This window comes from the organism of the source record quoted next, unplaced genomic scaffold (assembly GCF_019419815.1).
Source record: "Pyrus x bretschneideri cultivar Hongxiangsu unplaced genomic scaffold, Pyrus_bretschneideri_v1 Contig157, whole genome shotgun sequence".
Taxonomy (NCBI): domain Eukaryota; kingdom Viridiplantae; phylum Streptophyta; class Magnoliopsida; order Rosales; family Rosaceae; genus Pyrus; species Pyrus x bretschneideri.
The window spans coordinates 91,667-107,620 of record NW_025999454.1 but is presented as its reverse complement, the minus strand read 5'-3'; the positions used below and the strand labels follow the sequence as shown (position 1 = coordinate 107,620).

General features: G+C 34.9%; 1 protein-coding gene and 2 long non-coding RNA genes across 8 annotated transcripts; 2 read left to right on the top strand and 1 right to left on the bottom strand.

Annotated features, from left to right (window-relative positions):
• On the top strand, window positions 1-9,791 carry LOC103929501. 6 transcript variants are annotated; one of them, XR_007257021.1, is made up of 12 exons: window positions 1-275; window positions 503-553; window positions 1,102-1,159; window positions 1,317-1,458; window positions 1,583-1,693; window positions 1,802-1,865; window positions 1,965-2,047; window positions 2,345-2,462; window positions 7,563-7,628; window positions 7,772-7,965; window positions 8,584-8,641; window positions 9,439-9,791. It is a non-coding gene; the product is annotated as an uncharacterized LOC103929501 (long non-coding RNA). The 6 variants fall into 6 exon arrangements; XR_007257022.1 differs by lacking the exons at window positions 1-275; window positions 503-553; window positions 1,102-1,159; ... (3 more) ...; window positions 1,965-2,047; window positions 2,345-2,462 and adding exons at window positions 4,070-4,131; window positions 5,015-5,076; window positions 6,073-7,464; XR_007257019.1 differs by lacking the exons at window positions 1-275; window positions 503-553; window positions 1,102-1,159; ... (3 more) ...; window positions 1,965-2,047; window positions 2,345-2,462 and adding exons at window positions 4,070-4,131; window positions 5,015-5,076; window positions 6,073-7,467.
• LOC125475665 lies at window positions 3,035-4,070 on the top strand. The gene is made up of 4 exons (XR_007257025.1): window positions 3,035-3,385; window positions 3,487-3,518; window positions 3,611-3,673; window positions 4,055-4,070. It is a non-coding gene; the product is annotated as an uncharacterized LOC125475665 (long non-coding RNA).
• Window positions 9,792-10,251: 460 nt separating the features above from the next.
• LOC125475663 (receptor-like protein 6) lies at window positions 10,252-13,513 on the bottom strand. Its single transcript, XM_048580654.1, has one exon. It carries the CDS (start codon window positions 13,426-13,428, stop codon window positions 10,447-10,449), a length of 2,982 nt encoding a protein of 993 aa, XP_048436611.1. The 5' UTR covers window positions 13,429-13,513; the 3' UTR covers window positions 10,252-10,446.
• Window positions 13,514-15,954: the final 2,441 nt, after the last annotated feature.

The window sequence follows — 15,954 nt, the reverse complement described above, 5'->3', positions numbered from 1 at the left end:
CTTTGTTTTTACCTTCCTTGCTGTGCGATTTTCTCCCTCTTCATCGTTCCCTCTTTTGCTGCCAAATCTTTGCTCTTTCTTCGCAGAATAGTCGTTAGAAGAGATCCTGACTTTAATTTTATTTTGGATTTGGTTTCGGGTCTTCTCCGGTGTGCAACCCTTTGTTTGATTTTATTGGGCGTTTTGTTTCCGGTCTTCTCCGGTGACGAACCCTTTGTTGGCCAGCGTTTTGTTCTCATCTTGCCATCGTCGGTTTATGAAGAGCATGTTTGTAGGTTGATAAATTATGAAATCTATGAAAACTGGGCAGATTGATAAATTACATACGTGCTCTTTATTTGTAGAATTATATACTTTATTTGATGCATGTTTGTAGAGCCAGTTTTAAACAAAAACACCTAAAAAATTCTCCCAGCAAGTAGTTAGCAATATTCCTGACTTTTCCAGTTCTGAAAACAATTAGATGCATACAAATTTATTCCTGCTTATTGTTGTTTTACAGCATAACCAGCTTTTCTGTATAGCATGGCCTCCAATCATCATTCATTTGAAGGTACACCATTCTTCCACTATCTTTTATTTATTTTGATAAAATTATCTCTCATATGTTTAACTTATTAACAATAACACGGTTTCATGTACTAACTAGCTACCAGGGTGATTGCTTTTTGTATGATTTCCATTATTTGAAGTATCTGAGTAGATTTTTGTTCGAATTAGAAAAATCAATTTAAACTCAAGCTTCTTTACAAGCTTGAGAAGAGATTTTAGTCTTATAATAGTTAATAATTAAGAAACAATTAGAGTCATACATGTACTACACATATTGCTAACTATCCTAAACCAAAAGTGTTGTCGTTACTGCTTAAACATACCAATCAGTCTACATTCTGTGAATGCATATGATGACTGAGCAGTTTAACCCTCAATTATAATCTCATTTGTAAAGCTTTTGCTATCCCAACTAATACACACCTGTAATTTTGTATTTACACCATACTAAAACATTATCTTTTTCATATGTTCAATCAAAATTTTATCTAATGTACATTCCAAAAGACAAATGTGCAAAAATTTGATCACATCGTATAACATTGCGAGCAAAAAGGTCATTCCCAAATCATGCAAAACCAGCCTTCTTTCCTGCACAAAAAAATGGGTAAACACAATCTATCCTTATTTTATTCATGATATCAGGTAATTAAAACTAAAATATCTTTTTTATGAACACGAATCAGCTTCTTTGCCCGCTAGGTCCATTGTTCATGTCTTTATAGAGATTTAATACTCCTCAATTTGGGATTTCTGTGTTGTAGATTTTGCAACAGCGGTTGCATGGGAAGCAGGGAAGCTGTTGGTGATGGAGAGGGTGAAGGTTGCTCTACCTAAGGCCATGGAAATGAGGATAAAGGTCAAATATACCTCAGTTTATCACATTGAACTCTACTTCTGCCGAAGGTCTGCAATAATATCTACTACATACATATAATATACATTATATATATATATATATATATATATGATTTTATATGATTAAGCTTTGAGAATTGCAGATTTGTAAACTATGAGTAGAGTTTTCCAGGCACATTTACTTCGAATGAATACATTGTTGTTCATTCTGGCCGTCTTTCCAAAATCAAGCCCCTTGCTCAGTTGGACAAAGTTTGCATCCTTAGTTGTGCCATACCAACAGGTTTGGTGTCGTACTCAATGCTTTAAAGCCTTGAATTATGCATCCTCAACTGATACTACATATTAAATCGTTTGCATTATTACTGAATATTTTGTTTTTTACTATCAGGTTTGGGTTCCCCTCTCAATGTAGCAAAACGAAAAATTATCCTCAGTTGTTTATCGGCCTCGCTGTAAGTTTGGACAAACTTTGTTGATCCCAAATTCTTTGTTCTAATAAATTGCATTTACTTTTTTTTTTCCGTATTTATACTGATACATGGATGATCTAGGCTACTAAAGGTGGAAACATTTCTGAGGTGCCAGAGTATTGGGGTGGAGTCGGTGGACTTGAAGCCCAAGAGGTTTGACGAAGGTATTTATCTTTTATTTTTTATTTTTTATTTTTTATTTTTGACGTTTAGCTTTGGTTTAACAGGTAGTTTAACGGGAAAACATAGAAACATATTTTTGCTTAAACATTCTTTCCCTGGCCATAACTAAGAAATTTGGAGTAAATGAATATGTGAATTCGAGTGACAATGACAAACCAGTGCACAAGATGAAAAATGATTCGCTATTCTTATTATGTGTTGGACATGAATCAACATAGATAGTTAAGTTGTAACTTTAACTTATATTTTTATTTTCTTCTGCTTCTCATCTACCCAAGTCTACAATGTACATACATCTAAGGAAAAGACCGAGACATCAACCAGTGCAGAAGCTCCTGATAGGACTAATTGCAGATAGCACTACAAATGAGCACTACAATTTTAAGCTTGATGGTGGTATGTGATTTCCACTCCATCTCATCTCTTTCTTTTTTTAATGTTAGTTTAATTTTCAAACCTTTTGTACGTATCAAGTAATTCTCCATATAATTGAATAATGGCCTTTTTTTTGTTTCTCTTTTTCACTCTTCCATCAATTCATTGGTTAAATAGATTGAAAAAATTTAGTTTTTTTATATTCAATTCTTACTGATTCCAATTCTTAATATATAGCAAGAGAAAAATTCTGGACAAAGCAAAAAATAACATGATGACCAAGAAAAAGATGGTCGTTCCCAAACAAGCAAGACCAAAAGATTGACCAGGAAAAATCATAAACACTGAGCAGATGTGTGGTGCCAAGCTTTTGATATGGACATGAATATTTTTCGTATTTGAACGATTTTGATATTATGAACTTCTGTACATGAATATAGCTTTCATAGCATCTCTATCTTTAGACCAGTGAGGAATTGCACACTGCCAATCTCTATCTTAGGTATATAAATCTAATTTCAATAAATCCTGTTTTCTGTCTGTACATATTATCAAAATATTTTAAACATTCGCAGCAACGCGCGGGCACTTTCGTTAGTTATTATTTCTATACTAAAACCCAAATGCCAGTGTACTGTTCACGGACAGTGGAGTGGCGAAAATGCCCTCCAACTTTTTTCCCATCAGCTTTTTCTACAGTACAATGACGATTCTACCCTTGGCAACCACGCGTCTGTCATCGGTGGTTCTTCCGCTCCAGTTCTACTCCGCCTTTTCTTTGGGTTCCCTTCTCTCTCTCCCTCACCATTTTCAGCTTTTCCTTATTTTGGAGCCTAGGTTTTTTCTCTCTCCCACGCCTTCGTTGTTCTCGCTATCCGTCCTTCGCGTCTTTGTCTCGCCGATTATTCACGGCCGTTTTCTTCTCGGAAAACTAACGATCTCTGGTGAGTTTTTTGCGTTTCTTGCCGTGTCTAATTTCAAATTTTTTTTTTTTCGTTGTTTGGGTGTGTGTGGCTTTGTGATGCGGTTTCATTTTTGGTATCAGGAAAAGTTATCAATGCGATCTAAGGTTTTTTGGTGAGTTTTCTGCTTTGCTGATTGTATGTTGTTTGATTCTTTTTTCGTGCTTTGGGTCTGCCTTTCTGATCTGCTTTCATATTTGACTTCAGCAAAAGAAGTTGTTTGAATTTTGGCCTTTCTGTCTGCAACCTGGCAAGCTGTTTGCGATCAAGGTATTTAACTTTTTTTTTTTTTTTGGTGCTGGTTCTTTCTCCGGTGATGGTTTCTTTGATTGGTCAAAAAATGAAATAAATAAATTATGAGATTTACTGAATTATGCTTCATTTAATTAAATCTTTGGTTTTGTTGGGTTGTCATTGTTTGGCCTGTTCTAAACTTATATGTCTTGGGTTGTCAATTTTTTTCGGTTGTCATTTTTTCCTTTTATTTTCTGCTGGAAGCACTATTATATTCATGCTAATTTTGATGAAAAGGAAATGTGTTTAATTGAAGGGTTAAATATGTATGAAGCAGGACATAGTATGCTATAATACATTTTTCCTTTTATTCTCTGTTTCTTTGTTATCGATTTCATAGGATTTGGGTTTGGGCAGATCAATCCTGCAAACCCGCTTCAATAACATGTCTTGGAACTCAATTGGTCACTATCAGCGCAGCCTCCATATTCTTGGTAATACACCAGAAGCAATCATCTCATGGCTTGAAAAGGATGGAAAGACGAATCCAGGGCAATCACATAGCATTAACTCATCAGACATAATCAACGTTTGGAAATGCTTTGTCTTATTTATTTATTTATTTGATTAACAATTCAAACTTATCTTTGTATTTATTAGTATCTTGATTTCCTTGACAATTCAAGCATATCTTTTTTGTGTTTCTTTTTTTTCTGAGTGTTTAATTTTATTTGAATTTCTTAATTTGTTCAAAGGATGCTTTCGTTAGTAGCCATCTTATTTAATGATTTTTTATTTCTTTTGGTTTTTGAGCACCAATGGTATTGGTGAATGGTGAAGAGGTTTGTATGGGTTCATGTATCTTAAACATGTAGTGAGAAGTGAGGGTTTTGTTTTAGTATTTTAGATAATTTGAGGAACATGTAGATACTAAGATTTGTGGTTGCTTTCTTAAACCATGATAAAGCAGTCCATGTAATTTTAACATAGATATAATTTTTTATCTAATGCATGAGTATATGAAATGTTAATACGATAATATATTGGGCAACACTATGTGATTTAAAATGCGAAGAGAGACAATGAACCATGTTTGATATTTTATTTGTGTTGGTTGTTTTAAATTTGAACTTTTTTGAGTTGGATTCATGTGTTTTGTTTAAGATATCATTTTTGGTTTATGAATGGTCTGCCAGTGTGAAAGTTTGCATATTTTTTATGGTTGGATTCATGGGTTTTCTTAAGCTTTGAAGTTCTTAGTTTTTATCAAGAAATTTAATCTGGGTTTCATTTATTTGTGAAACTAGCACTTTTTTGTGAAGATTTCAGTAAATGATTGCTTATTTGGCTTTAAATTTGATCTCTTTAAATTTCCAGGATGTTCTAGACTTTGTCAACAGTGCAGAGTTGTCTTCGGCAGAGCTCGATAGCAACTCTAGGTCAGTCTGAATTGCCAATAGATATGATTTTTCTTTAATTTATTCATCTTCTTTCAAATTTATGTGCAAATATTTTTGAAGCCCAAGTGATTCAAAGTTCAAATTTATTTGTAAAGTATAAGTGTGGGTGTGGACACCCAATATAACTTTTACATGGTGTTGCTATCTGGTATTTGATAGAATTATATTGGGGACTGTCTAAATTTTGGTTTTAGCTGCAGATGAAACGAAATAAAAAGGTTATAAATTAGAGGTATAATTTAATTATTATATTTGATGCGTCATTTGATTAAATGAATACAGTAGAAACATTGATTTGACGTATGTGCTTTCGTATGGAAAACTGAATTTTCTGTGTTTGTAAGTGCGTATATACTCAATATTTATTTTAATTACAATGGAATTGACTGAGAATTATGGAGAATTAGTGTAAGTTTACACACTTGAAGAAATAGAATGAAAATGTAAGTAAAGAAAAATTAGAATGTAATACATAATATCTTTGTGTGTGTGTGTGTGTGTGTAAGGGATTGATGACTAAATGTGCTACGTTAAGAGATTGCTTATTTCGTTAGTTAAGGGCAGCAGTTGATAGAAGCATAACCAAACCCAGGTAAGAGTCACATTTTGGTTGCCTTCCTATCCTTATTTTTTGTATTTTTCACTTAGCTCTATGTTGTTAACTGCAAATTTTGGTATTTTGTTCCCTTTAGTTTTATCTACTAATTATTGTTCTACGAATTGTATGCTTCAGTTAAATAATGATTAACTAGAATGTTCCAAAATAAATAAATAAATAAATAAAATCAAGCATTGCAGTGTTCGGGATGATAATTTATATCCAATATGATCATTAGCCAGTCGAGAACCTAATTTGGGAATTGGGTTTTAAAGTTTTAATAGTTTTGTTGTGTGTAAATTTCTTGCTTTGCCTACCAAGAATCTAATAACAAAAGGCTTAGTTATTTTCCCCAAATGGTGTTCAATTTGTTGTAGGTAAACAAGAGCTACTGGACTATTATGCACAGGGGAATGGAAGGAAAGTAAAAATTCAAGCTTTTAATACAAATTGGAAATTGAGCGACACTAAACAAACGATAGGTAAAACTAACCACTACTTTCTTTCCATTTAAATATAAATCAATTGATTAAGTCTGTGTTTTAAAATGAAGTTTCAATTGTTTTCAAATTCTAACAATGATCTCCTACACGTTAAGATAATCTATTTAGAGTTTTGATCCACTTTTGATTACACAGAATTTCAATTTTTTTCCATATAAAGTTTCCATTTTTCTTTAGAGTAAGAGAAGAAGCTTTAATTTGGGTTTACAATTTTTCCTTTTGTAGATTTTCAAAGTAGGACCAAGTTTTCAAAAGGCACTTCAGGTTCTGGAATTTTTTTTTTATTTTTTTGTTATGCTTTTGTTATATCAGGTTCTAAATTGCGCAACACAATTTTTCCCTTTGTCTAATCTACTCCAAAGAGAGGCTGAGCAAAAGGAGGAAAGGTTTAAGCAGGTATGTGTACTGTGTGTTTTCATCAATACTTTCTCAGAATGTGCCTTCATTGTTGGTTTCTGTACTATTTTTCTCTGTCTAAAAATTTGAAATAAATATGATCTTTTCACTATCGCTTCTCCTTCCAAGTTTTTTCCACATAAAATAAAACAACAAATAAATATTTTGTTTCCCTTTTTCTACTTTATTCTTTTGCAGCAAAACAAGCATGATTTTGTTGGTACTGCTTATTTAGTGAAGCAACGGTTTCATATTGTGAACTGTTTTGCGTGTTTATCACTTTATTTTTTATGGTTTCAGTTTCCTAAATGAAGTTTGACATGTATGGAATTTGACAATTTACAACCATGGACTTCATTTCACCCATGGACACCTATTTTGTTCCTTATTGTTGATAGAGTTGTAAATAAATTTGCACATGTATGTAAATAGTATTGTCTACTGTATATACGTATATAATTTTTTTAGAACTTCTATATGTGTTATACAATTTTCATTCCTGCAGCAACGCGCGGACACCCTTGCTAGTATATACTAAAACTCAGTTTCCCTAACACTGTTCATTAACAGTGAACTCCCCAGAATGCCCCAAAATTGCTCTTGGTTGTCCAGGTTTTCCACTTTTTGGCCAGTGAAATGGCGACATTGCCCTCGGTGGCCATGCGTCTATCATCGCTGATCCTTCTCCTTAGATTTCTTCGTTGCTTTTTCTTTCCGTTCGCTTCTCTCTCTACATCCTTAGCTTCTGTAAATTGTCTATCGTTTTTTCCCTTACACGCTGGTGTTGTTCTTGGTGTCCACCCTTTGCAAGTTTCTCCGTCCGATTATTCACCTTTGTTTTTCTTCTGGAAAATTGCTCGTTCATGAACGGTGGTGGGGCTACAGATTTCTGCCTTTTTCAATTCGATTGAAATCTGTTTTTTGCTTGCGTAGTCTTAACGTGTTTGGGTGATTTTTGCATTTTTTAGCGTACGTGATTTCGTTTTTTAGGTGGTTCTCAATTGGATTCCACAGTAAAACCCAGAAACTTAGAGGTATGAAAATTTCAATTTTTTTGGATTCTTAATTTATTTTCAGTGTTAATTTCTGATTTATTTTCAGTATTAATTGCTGAATAAATTATTATTTTTGATAAACCCACTTAGAATCTGATCTGGGTTTTGCTTCGATTCCATAGTAAAAACCTTGAAACTTAAAGGCATGAGGCACCTCCACGCCTCCCAATCTGCCGACGTTAGAGCGCTCACCACATGTTCGTCATTAATCCTCAAACAGTCGAACCCACTTCTCTCCGTCTCCGTCTCCGTATGCGTTTGCACTGTCGCACAATCTGTATGTCGTTAGAAACTACTTGAGCAGCTGCGATCTCAGGTAATTTACTCTTTTGTGTGTATTGGGTTGGTGAGTTATTGATAAAATCTGAAATGACTTAGATTTGATTTGGGTTTTGCATGTTTGTAGTTTTTAAAATTATGGTTTGTTTTTGGGACTGGAATTTGGATTATACATGATATAAAAAAATTTCATATATATATGATTTGAGTTTAATTCAGGAAAATTATTATCTATGTTGTATATTTCCAAACTCAGTTATTGGTTGAATATACTCATTGGTTGAAGCCTGAAAGTAAAAGACTGCTCCAAGGCAAGGGAGAAGTGTCGCTTCTTCAGTATTGGGAAGCTTTCTTGAAATAATGGTGTCAATGACCCTGAGTTGGTCTGTTTTGGTTTTGGTTATTGTTTTTCAATTGGTTTGGGATTTTTTTATGTTTGGAGTTTTTTGTTGTAATATTGTTTTCAATTCATCTGGAATTCAGTTTATGTTATGGGTTGCCATGTTTCTGCATTTAATTTGGTGTTTGGATGTTCATGTTATAGTTGTCATTTTGATTTCAAAAAAAATGTTATAGTTGTCATCGATTTTCTTAAAGAATTAATCCAAGTGATGATGCCATTTTTGATATATGTATAAATGTTAACACTTTACAGATTTTCAGTTTCTAAACAATGACATGATGCGACTGTTCAAAGTGCTTTTATCATTAAGGTGAGTGATTTTTGTTTTTAGCTTTTAGCCTTTTGTGATTAAGAAAGTTTAGTCATTTGTTTACCGACTTATTAATTGGTGAGAAGATGAAACATTTTGCTGCTGGTTGCTAACAAATTAATACAATCTCACAAAAGAGTGTTCGTTTTTTTTTCTTTGTTTGCTTGAATTATGTATTGTTTTTTTATAAAAAAATTCGTATATAGTTTTGGAAATTTTTATTTGGTTAGAGAAAGGGGAAGAATATAGGAAGAGGGGAATTACATGCTTTAATAAAAATGCTGCATTCTTATTTGTGTAATTGGATACAGGGTTGAAAAAGGAGTTGAGTGCTGTTGTTTGTGTCTTCATAGTTTCGTCAAGATTTGAAAAACAGTGAAAAGATATTAAACTTATGGATGGAAGTAAAGCAAACAAAATATTAACAAAAAATGCGACTGGGATGAGAGAGTTTTGTAAGAGTTCATTATGGTAAAATATTGTTGTGCATGACAGTATTAAATAATCAGTTTGATAAATTAAAATGGTGTGATTAAATAAGATTATCCGTTGGGTGCACCTATATATGCTTAATAAATTGTTAATGAGTTTTCAATTTCATGTTATTATTTGCTTTGATGATTTTGTTTCGCTTTTGTATGTTTAAAATTGTCATGCTCTGTGTATTTGAGAATATTTTTTTTTTAATTTAAATTTTATTTCTGTGTATGGTCCAGTGAACTTCTGGTTCCCTAATCATTTGACTTAATTTTATCTCCACTTCTAAAAGTTTTTCCTGTAATTTTCTGTCATAAAAGGATTGTTTTGTTGCAAAAAGCAAGGCCGATTTGTTTAGGGCTTGAAGATTTCTACGTTCACCAGGTTTATCTTCGACGTCAGGTGCTTTGTTCCATTAACAACTTAAAGTCAGTTGCAACCAGAGAGTTTGGTTATGATTGGGTAAAATAAGCTGATTATCTGCCTATTTCATGAGGATATCAATAGGGACTATCTACCCAATCTTTTGTGTGTAAATAGTATGTAAATACACATCAAATATTATCTTTTGTATGTAAATTTGTAAAAGATGTGAATATTAGAACAATGGCAATAGAACTGCCAATCCATATCGTTGTAAATAGATTTCTGTATGTATATAAATAGTAATGCATATCGTGTGTATTTAGAATTTTCTGCTTATTTTATACAGTTTTAAAATCCGTAGCATCGCGCGGGCACTATTGCTACTCATTTCCTAGGCTTGAAGAATTTCAAAGTTGAGCAAAAGTATGAGTTGCTCCTTTAGACAAAGATTTGGGATTTGAGCCAGCGTATGCGTATGACTCTGTATGAACTTGCTCCTGGAAATTCTTCCGGTTTTTTACCCAGTTAAATAGGGGCTTTCGGGCACAAACTTGTGTGTGAATTTTGTTTTTATGGACCCTTATTTATTGTTGTGTGAACGAACTTCATGTATGATTGTTTGAACCTAGGATTGCATCTACTACATATTAGATAACTCAGATATTTCATGTGTGAGTTGCTGTGTTTTTGCTTGACTAGCATCTTTGGCAGCTAAAACTGTTTCTAATATCTATCTGTTGTTAAATTTGGGTTTACTTTCCATAGAATTATGAATTCTTGTTCTATTATTCCATACATAGCAAACGATTCTGCCCGGTACCAGTTTCACTTCATCTTACAGTACCTTTTATGGAACTAATACACCATATTACAAAAGGAAGACATAACATTAAAAAGGAGTACAAAGAAATAATATAAAACAAGCAAAAAAACAACACCAAATGCATAACCTTATAGCGGACTTATGAATTTCCTATCATCAGCTTGATGGTTTTAACAATCTCAACAAACCATTCACGCTTCCTTGTGATCACCACATCAGAAAGAACAACTCCCACCACCAACCCACTTCCGAGACCAGCCAAAACAAATTTCCAATCAAATTCAAACGAGCCTGAATCATTTTCTTCGGTTTTTGAAGGCGACTGGCGAGGAGCCTTAGGATCTCCGCATTTCTTTGGCAAAGGATCTCCACACAATCCAGGGTTTCCTTCATATGAACTGCTACCCATTGAAATAAGTTGGGTTCCATGCGGTATTGGACCTGTCAAGCTGTTGTTAGAGACAATGAATGTTTCAAGGAATGTAAGCTGCGCGAGGCTTTGAGGGATTTGTCCTGAAAGCTTGTTTTGTGAAAGGTCCAGTGATTCAAGCCACGTTAAATTCCCGAAAGATGATGGGATGGGACCAGTTAGGAGGTTACCAGATATATTGAATGATATCAGCCCCTTTAGGTTCCCAATAAATTCTGGAATCCTCCCTTCAAATTTGTTGCTTGAGATGTCAATCGCTACAAGGGCTTCTTGAATCTTCGGATAATATCTCTCCACACCTTTGCTAGTTATCGTGATTGAGTAATATTCCTCAAATTTTATATCATCGTTAGTTGTGTCTACCTTCATATATGTTGACTGGTTTCGAGTGACACCCCTCATGACATTCCCGGAAAAGATCTTTTGAGATGGAAATTTGCCTCTGAAACTATTAAAAGATAGATCCAGAATTCGTAACTCAGGGAAATATTCAACACTGTCCTGATGAGGTTCCTCCATCAGACCGTAGAACGCGTTCTGGTGCATTTTCAAAACTTTTAACTTCGGAAGAGCTCCCAACCAAAAGGGAAAAACATCGCTGAATTTATTGTATGACAGATCAATAAACTCAAGTGTCGTGCAGTTCCCCAACAACCTTGGTAGTTGCCCTCGCAATTGGTTATGACTAACATCAATCACCCTCAGACTGCTTGTGCTGGTGTATATTTCAGGAAGAAAGCCGCTAAAAGAGTTGTTTCCAAGATATAAACCTAGCAGATCATCGCTGAAGAGACAGGGGGGAAGCATTCCACTCATATTGTTGTTGGAGAGGTCAAGGAACCGAAGAGAAGTCAGATTGCAGATCAATGGTGAAATTGCTCCATTTAGATTGTTATTCTTGAGCACTAAAACTTGTAGGATAACCCAAGGAAAGGCATCTGAAGGCTGGACAATGCTTGAAAGGAAGTTGTCAGAAATGTCCATCTCCTCCAAAGTCTCTGTGCTTGTGTTCAACATCCATTTTGGTACTTCATGCAAATTGTTGGAGGAAAGGTCCAAGGACACCAATGTTTCTTGATACTGCAGGAAACTTGGGAACTCTCTTATGTTGCACGAACTCAATCCTAGAAGTTCTAACCTTGGAAGTAGGCTTGCATTCGTACTTTCTGTTTCTGTGAAAATTTTCAAATTGGTACGAGATAATTGTAAATCGGTGAGTCCTTGTAACTTATGGAACACCATCCGGAACTCCACTGTACCAGTCAGATTATTATCAGATGCATCAAAAAACTCGAGATTGATGAGATTGGATAAGGAATTAGGTAATGGACCGGTTAACTGATTCGAAGACAAATCAAGTTCTGTGAGGTGGGTGAGGTTTCCTAGAGAAGGAATTGGACCGGTTAACTGATTCAAAGACAGGTAAAGTTCTGTGAGGTGGGTGAGGTTTCCTAGAGAAGGAATTGGACCGGTTAACTGATTCGAAAACAGATAAAGTACTGTGAGGTGGGTGAGGTTTCCTAGAGAAGGAATTAGATCGGTTAACTGATTCAAAGACAGATCAAGTCTTGTGAGGTGGGTGAGGGTTGCTAGAGAAGGAATTTGACCGGTTAACTGACTCGAAGATAGATCAAGTTCTGTGAGGTGGGTGAGGTTTGCTAGAGAAGGAATTGGACCGGTTAACTGATTAAAAAACAGAGAAAGCTCTGTGAGGTGGGTGAGGTTTCCTAGTGAAGCCGGGATGTAACCGCTAAACTGATTAGAGAAAAGTGACAGGACTTCGAGCTTGTTGAGACTACTGAGAGCCGAGGGAATGGAGCCACTAAAAGCATTCACTTCAAGACGGAGCTCCTTCAGTTGGGTGAGGTTTGCCAATGAACTAGGGACTGGACCGCTAAAGTTATTTCCTGAAAGGTCTAAATGTATGAGCTGCCTAAGATTACCAAGTGAAGATGGAACCAAACCCGAGAACTTGCAGTCTGCCAATTCCAGCGTGTTTAATAAATCAAGCTTTTCGATTGAAGAAGGCAAATTTCCGAATAAGCTAGTGGAGCTAAGATACAGTAAAGTGAGAGTACTGCTTGTATTAAATTCAGGAAAATGACCAGTTAGACCTTCGTTGGAAGACAAATCAAGGGACGACAAGTTGGCCAGCTGTGAAATTTGGGAAGGGATTTGGCCAGAAAAGGAAGAACCAGAGAGATCAAGATGCATGAGCCCAGGGAAATTCCCAATGCTAGTAGGAATTCGAGAGGAATTGAAGTTGTTGTCAGCAAGGTTCAGCACTTGAAGATGAACAAGCCGGAAAAGGCTGCTGTTGGAGTTGATAGAGCCCAGGAGACAGCTGCTACTAAGATCAAGGCCAATAACATGACCCGTCCTCTCATCACACACAATGCCATCCCATGCACAGCAGCTGACGTTTCGTCCCTCAGCTAGTTTCCATTGCAAAATCTTTGGATAAGCGCCTTCACAAAACCAGGCAGATCTGTCAATGATGAAGCTTTCCTTGAATTGCAGCAAGGCAGACCTCTCCTCGTCATGACAAGATTGCTGCAATGAGGAAACTGATGAGCTAACAACCACGAGATGAAACAACACAACTTTTGAAAGTGTATAACACATATTGGAAACAAACAAGCACCGGCGGAATCCCATTGTGTTTTGTTCTGCACTCCTCGATATTAGCATAAGAGTGAGGTTGTGACAGAGGTTTTTTTATAAACCGGTCGTAGGGGTTCCGCAAGTTAGTGTGTAAAACTTTTCTAATATCCCATCCAAGTTTCCCATCAAAATGGCCCCATACAACATGTCAGCAAAAAGTAAATACAAAATAAATCAACAACCCCTTTTTCCTTTTATTCAAATAAATAACTCAATTTCTTGTGGACTCGAATTTGATGGCTAGTTCGAGGCAAATAATAGAACCACTTGTCCAAGCGTTTGTGGCACGGTCAGCACTTTTTTTATTTTTTTATTTTTTTTTAATAACCGCTCATTATCATGTGAAAGGGTTACGTGCTGTAGTGATACATCCTCATGCGAAAGTGGCACGTACAATTCCTGTTAAACTTCTCCTACACAAGAAGCAAATAACCTAATTGACCATAAATGTAAACATAAATATTTAAATTTTCACCGGATGAACTAACTTAAAGATTTAAATTTTTATAGACGAAGAAATATACAATATTTTTCAGCCTAAGAAAGTTTTCACAGGGCATGCTAGAAATTTTCCATTATTAAACAAATACATGCTAAAATTGTAATTTGATTATGCTCTCCTTGTTCATGTGATTCTGCAAGGTGCGAGTGAAAACCATCCTCTTGGTGAATTAGTACAGGCTTGTCGTGAGCTGTTAGAGAGAGATTGAAATTGTGAACTCTGTCATGTTTATCATGAATTGAATTTTGTGGTTGATGAACAGACTAATTAACTTGAGTTTGTCGTATTTTCTTGGTCCAGTTTATTCGAACAAGCTCCTGCCTCTTGTCGACATATCTTAGGGTCGGACACTGCTGGAATATCTAGACTTTGTGATGGTTTGCTTTAGTTTTCTCTTATGGGCGTTTAACCTCGTTTGCTTTATTTATATCTTTAATAACATTAGTCACCTAAACAATGTTGTAACATTAGTCACCCGAGTGTTGTAGAAACAGACGAATATGTTTCAAATTATTGGTGCTAAAATCAGACAGTCCATATATCATCCCAATATTTTTCCCGAATGTTTCTTTCGCTCAATGCCAAGAGAAGTGATGATTACATGCCTATCATTCAGTTAGAAGCTATTACAACTCCGCCTGCGAGAAATCTAAACATTGAGTTAGAAGCTATTGCTGAATTAAAGTAACAATGATAGTTTCTTATAAAAAGAAATAATCCTGTTATGAAAAGTGTATAATTAAAATTTTAAAGTGCTAATAATAATTTTTTATTAAAAAAAAAAAGAAATTTTTTTTTTCTTCAAAGTAGGAGTTCCCTAACTTTCCATGAGCTTTCGCTTCAACGTGTTTATTAGTTCAACGATTTGAAGAAGTCCAAGTGAAGTGGACTCTACCATTGACCCGCAAGAGGTGCTACCATCACTATCCCATCCAAGTTTCCCATCAAAATGACCCCTTACAGTATGCATGTCAATAAAACAGAATAGGATTCTCTTCCCATTCCTTTTCATCTCTTCCTCTCATATTTTTTTATTTTGTCTTTTTTTTGTTATAAAAAATTAATATAAGATGTTGATGTGACCGTTCAAATAGGAAAAGAGGGAAAGAGAGAAAGAAACAAAAAAAAAAAAAAAAAAAGGAATCCTACTCCAACAAAATGTAAATACAAAATAAACCCCCTCTTCTTTTTATTCAAATAAATAACTCAATTTCTAGTAGACTCGAATTTGATGGCTAGTTCAAGGAAAATAATAGAACAACTTGCCTAAGCGTACGCGGCACGGTCAGAACTTTTTTTTTATTTTAAATTTTTAAATTTTTTTTTAATAACCTGTCATTATCACGCGGCATTCATATTTAATAATACATTATCATAAGAAGAATGCTTTACGCATAATAATGCAGTATTGGACAAGAAATGTCACGTGATGGTGAACAAGGACGAAGCCTTTACCGAGTGTGCTAGCTTAAAGATTTAAATTTTTATAAATGAAGAAACATACAATATTTTTTTCACATTATCAGCTAACCTAAGAAAATTTCCACATAGTGAGCCAAAAATTTTCATTATTAAACAAATACATGTAAATTGGAATCTAATTTTGTTCTCATTGGCCATATAGTTCTCCAAGGTGTGAGTGAGAACTATCCTCTTGGTGAATTGGAGGCTTGCCGTGAGCTGTTAAACAAAGATTGGAATTGTGAACTTGGTCATATTTACGATGAGATGCATTTTGTGGTTGAGGAATTAGCAAACTTGAATTCTCTTGGTCTAGTTTATTTCGCTCAAACTCCTACCTCTTGTCATCTCTTGGTGTCAGATGTTGCTAAAATCTTTATACCTTGTGATGTTTTGCTTTAGTTTCTCTTAGTTAGGTGTTAGCCCCATTTGTTTACCAAGAAAAATACATATTAAAATTTAAACGACGCCAAACTTGAAACAAATATGTCCGAGAAGTGATTAGAAAAAGAGTGTAAGAAAAAGAGATGGCTTATGAATTGTAAGATGAGAATTGTTATTAGCACTCAAAAATCTCATTCTACACTCCC

Bases quoted from the DNA above. Each gene is read 5' to 3' on its own strand.
- LOC125475663 (XM_048580654.1), bottom strand. From the start codon at position 13,428: ATGCTAATATCGAGGAGTGCAGAACAAAACACAATGGGATTCCGCCGG.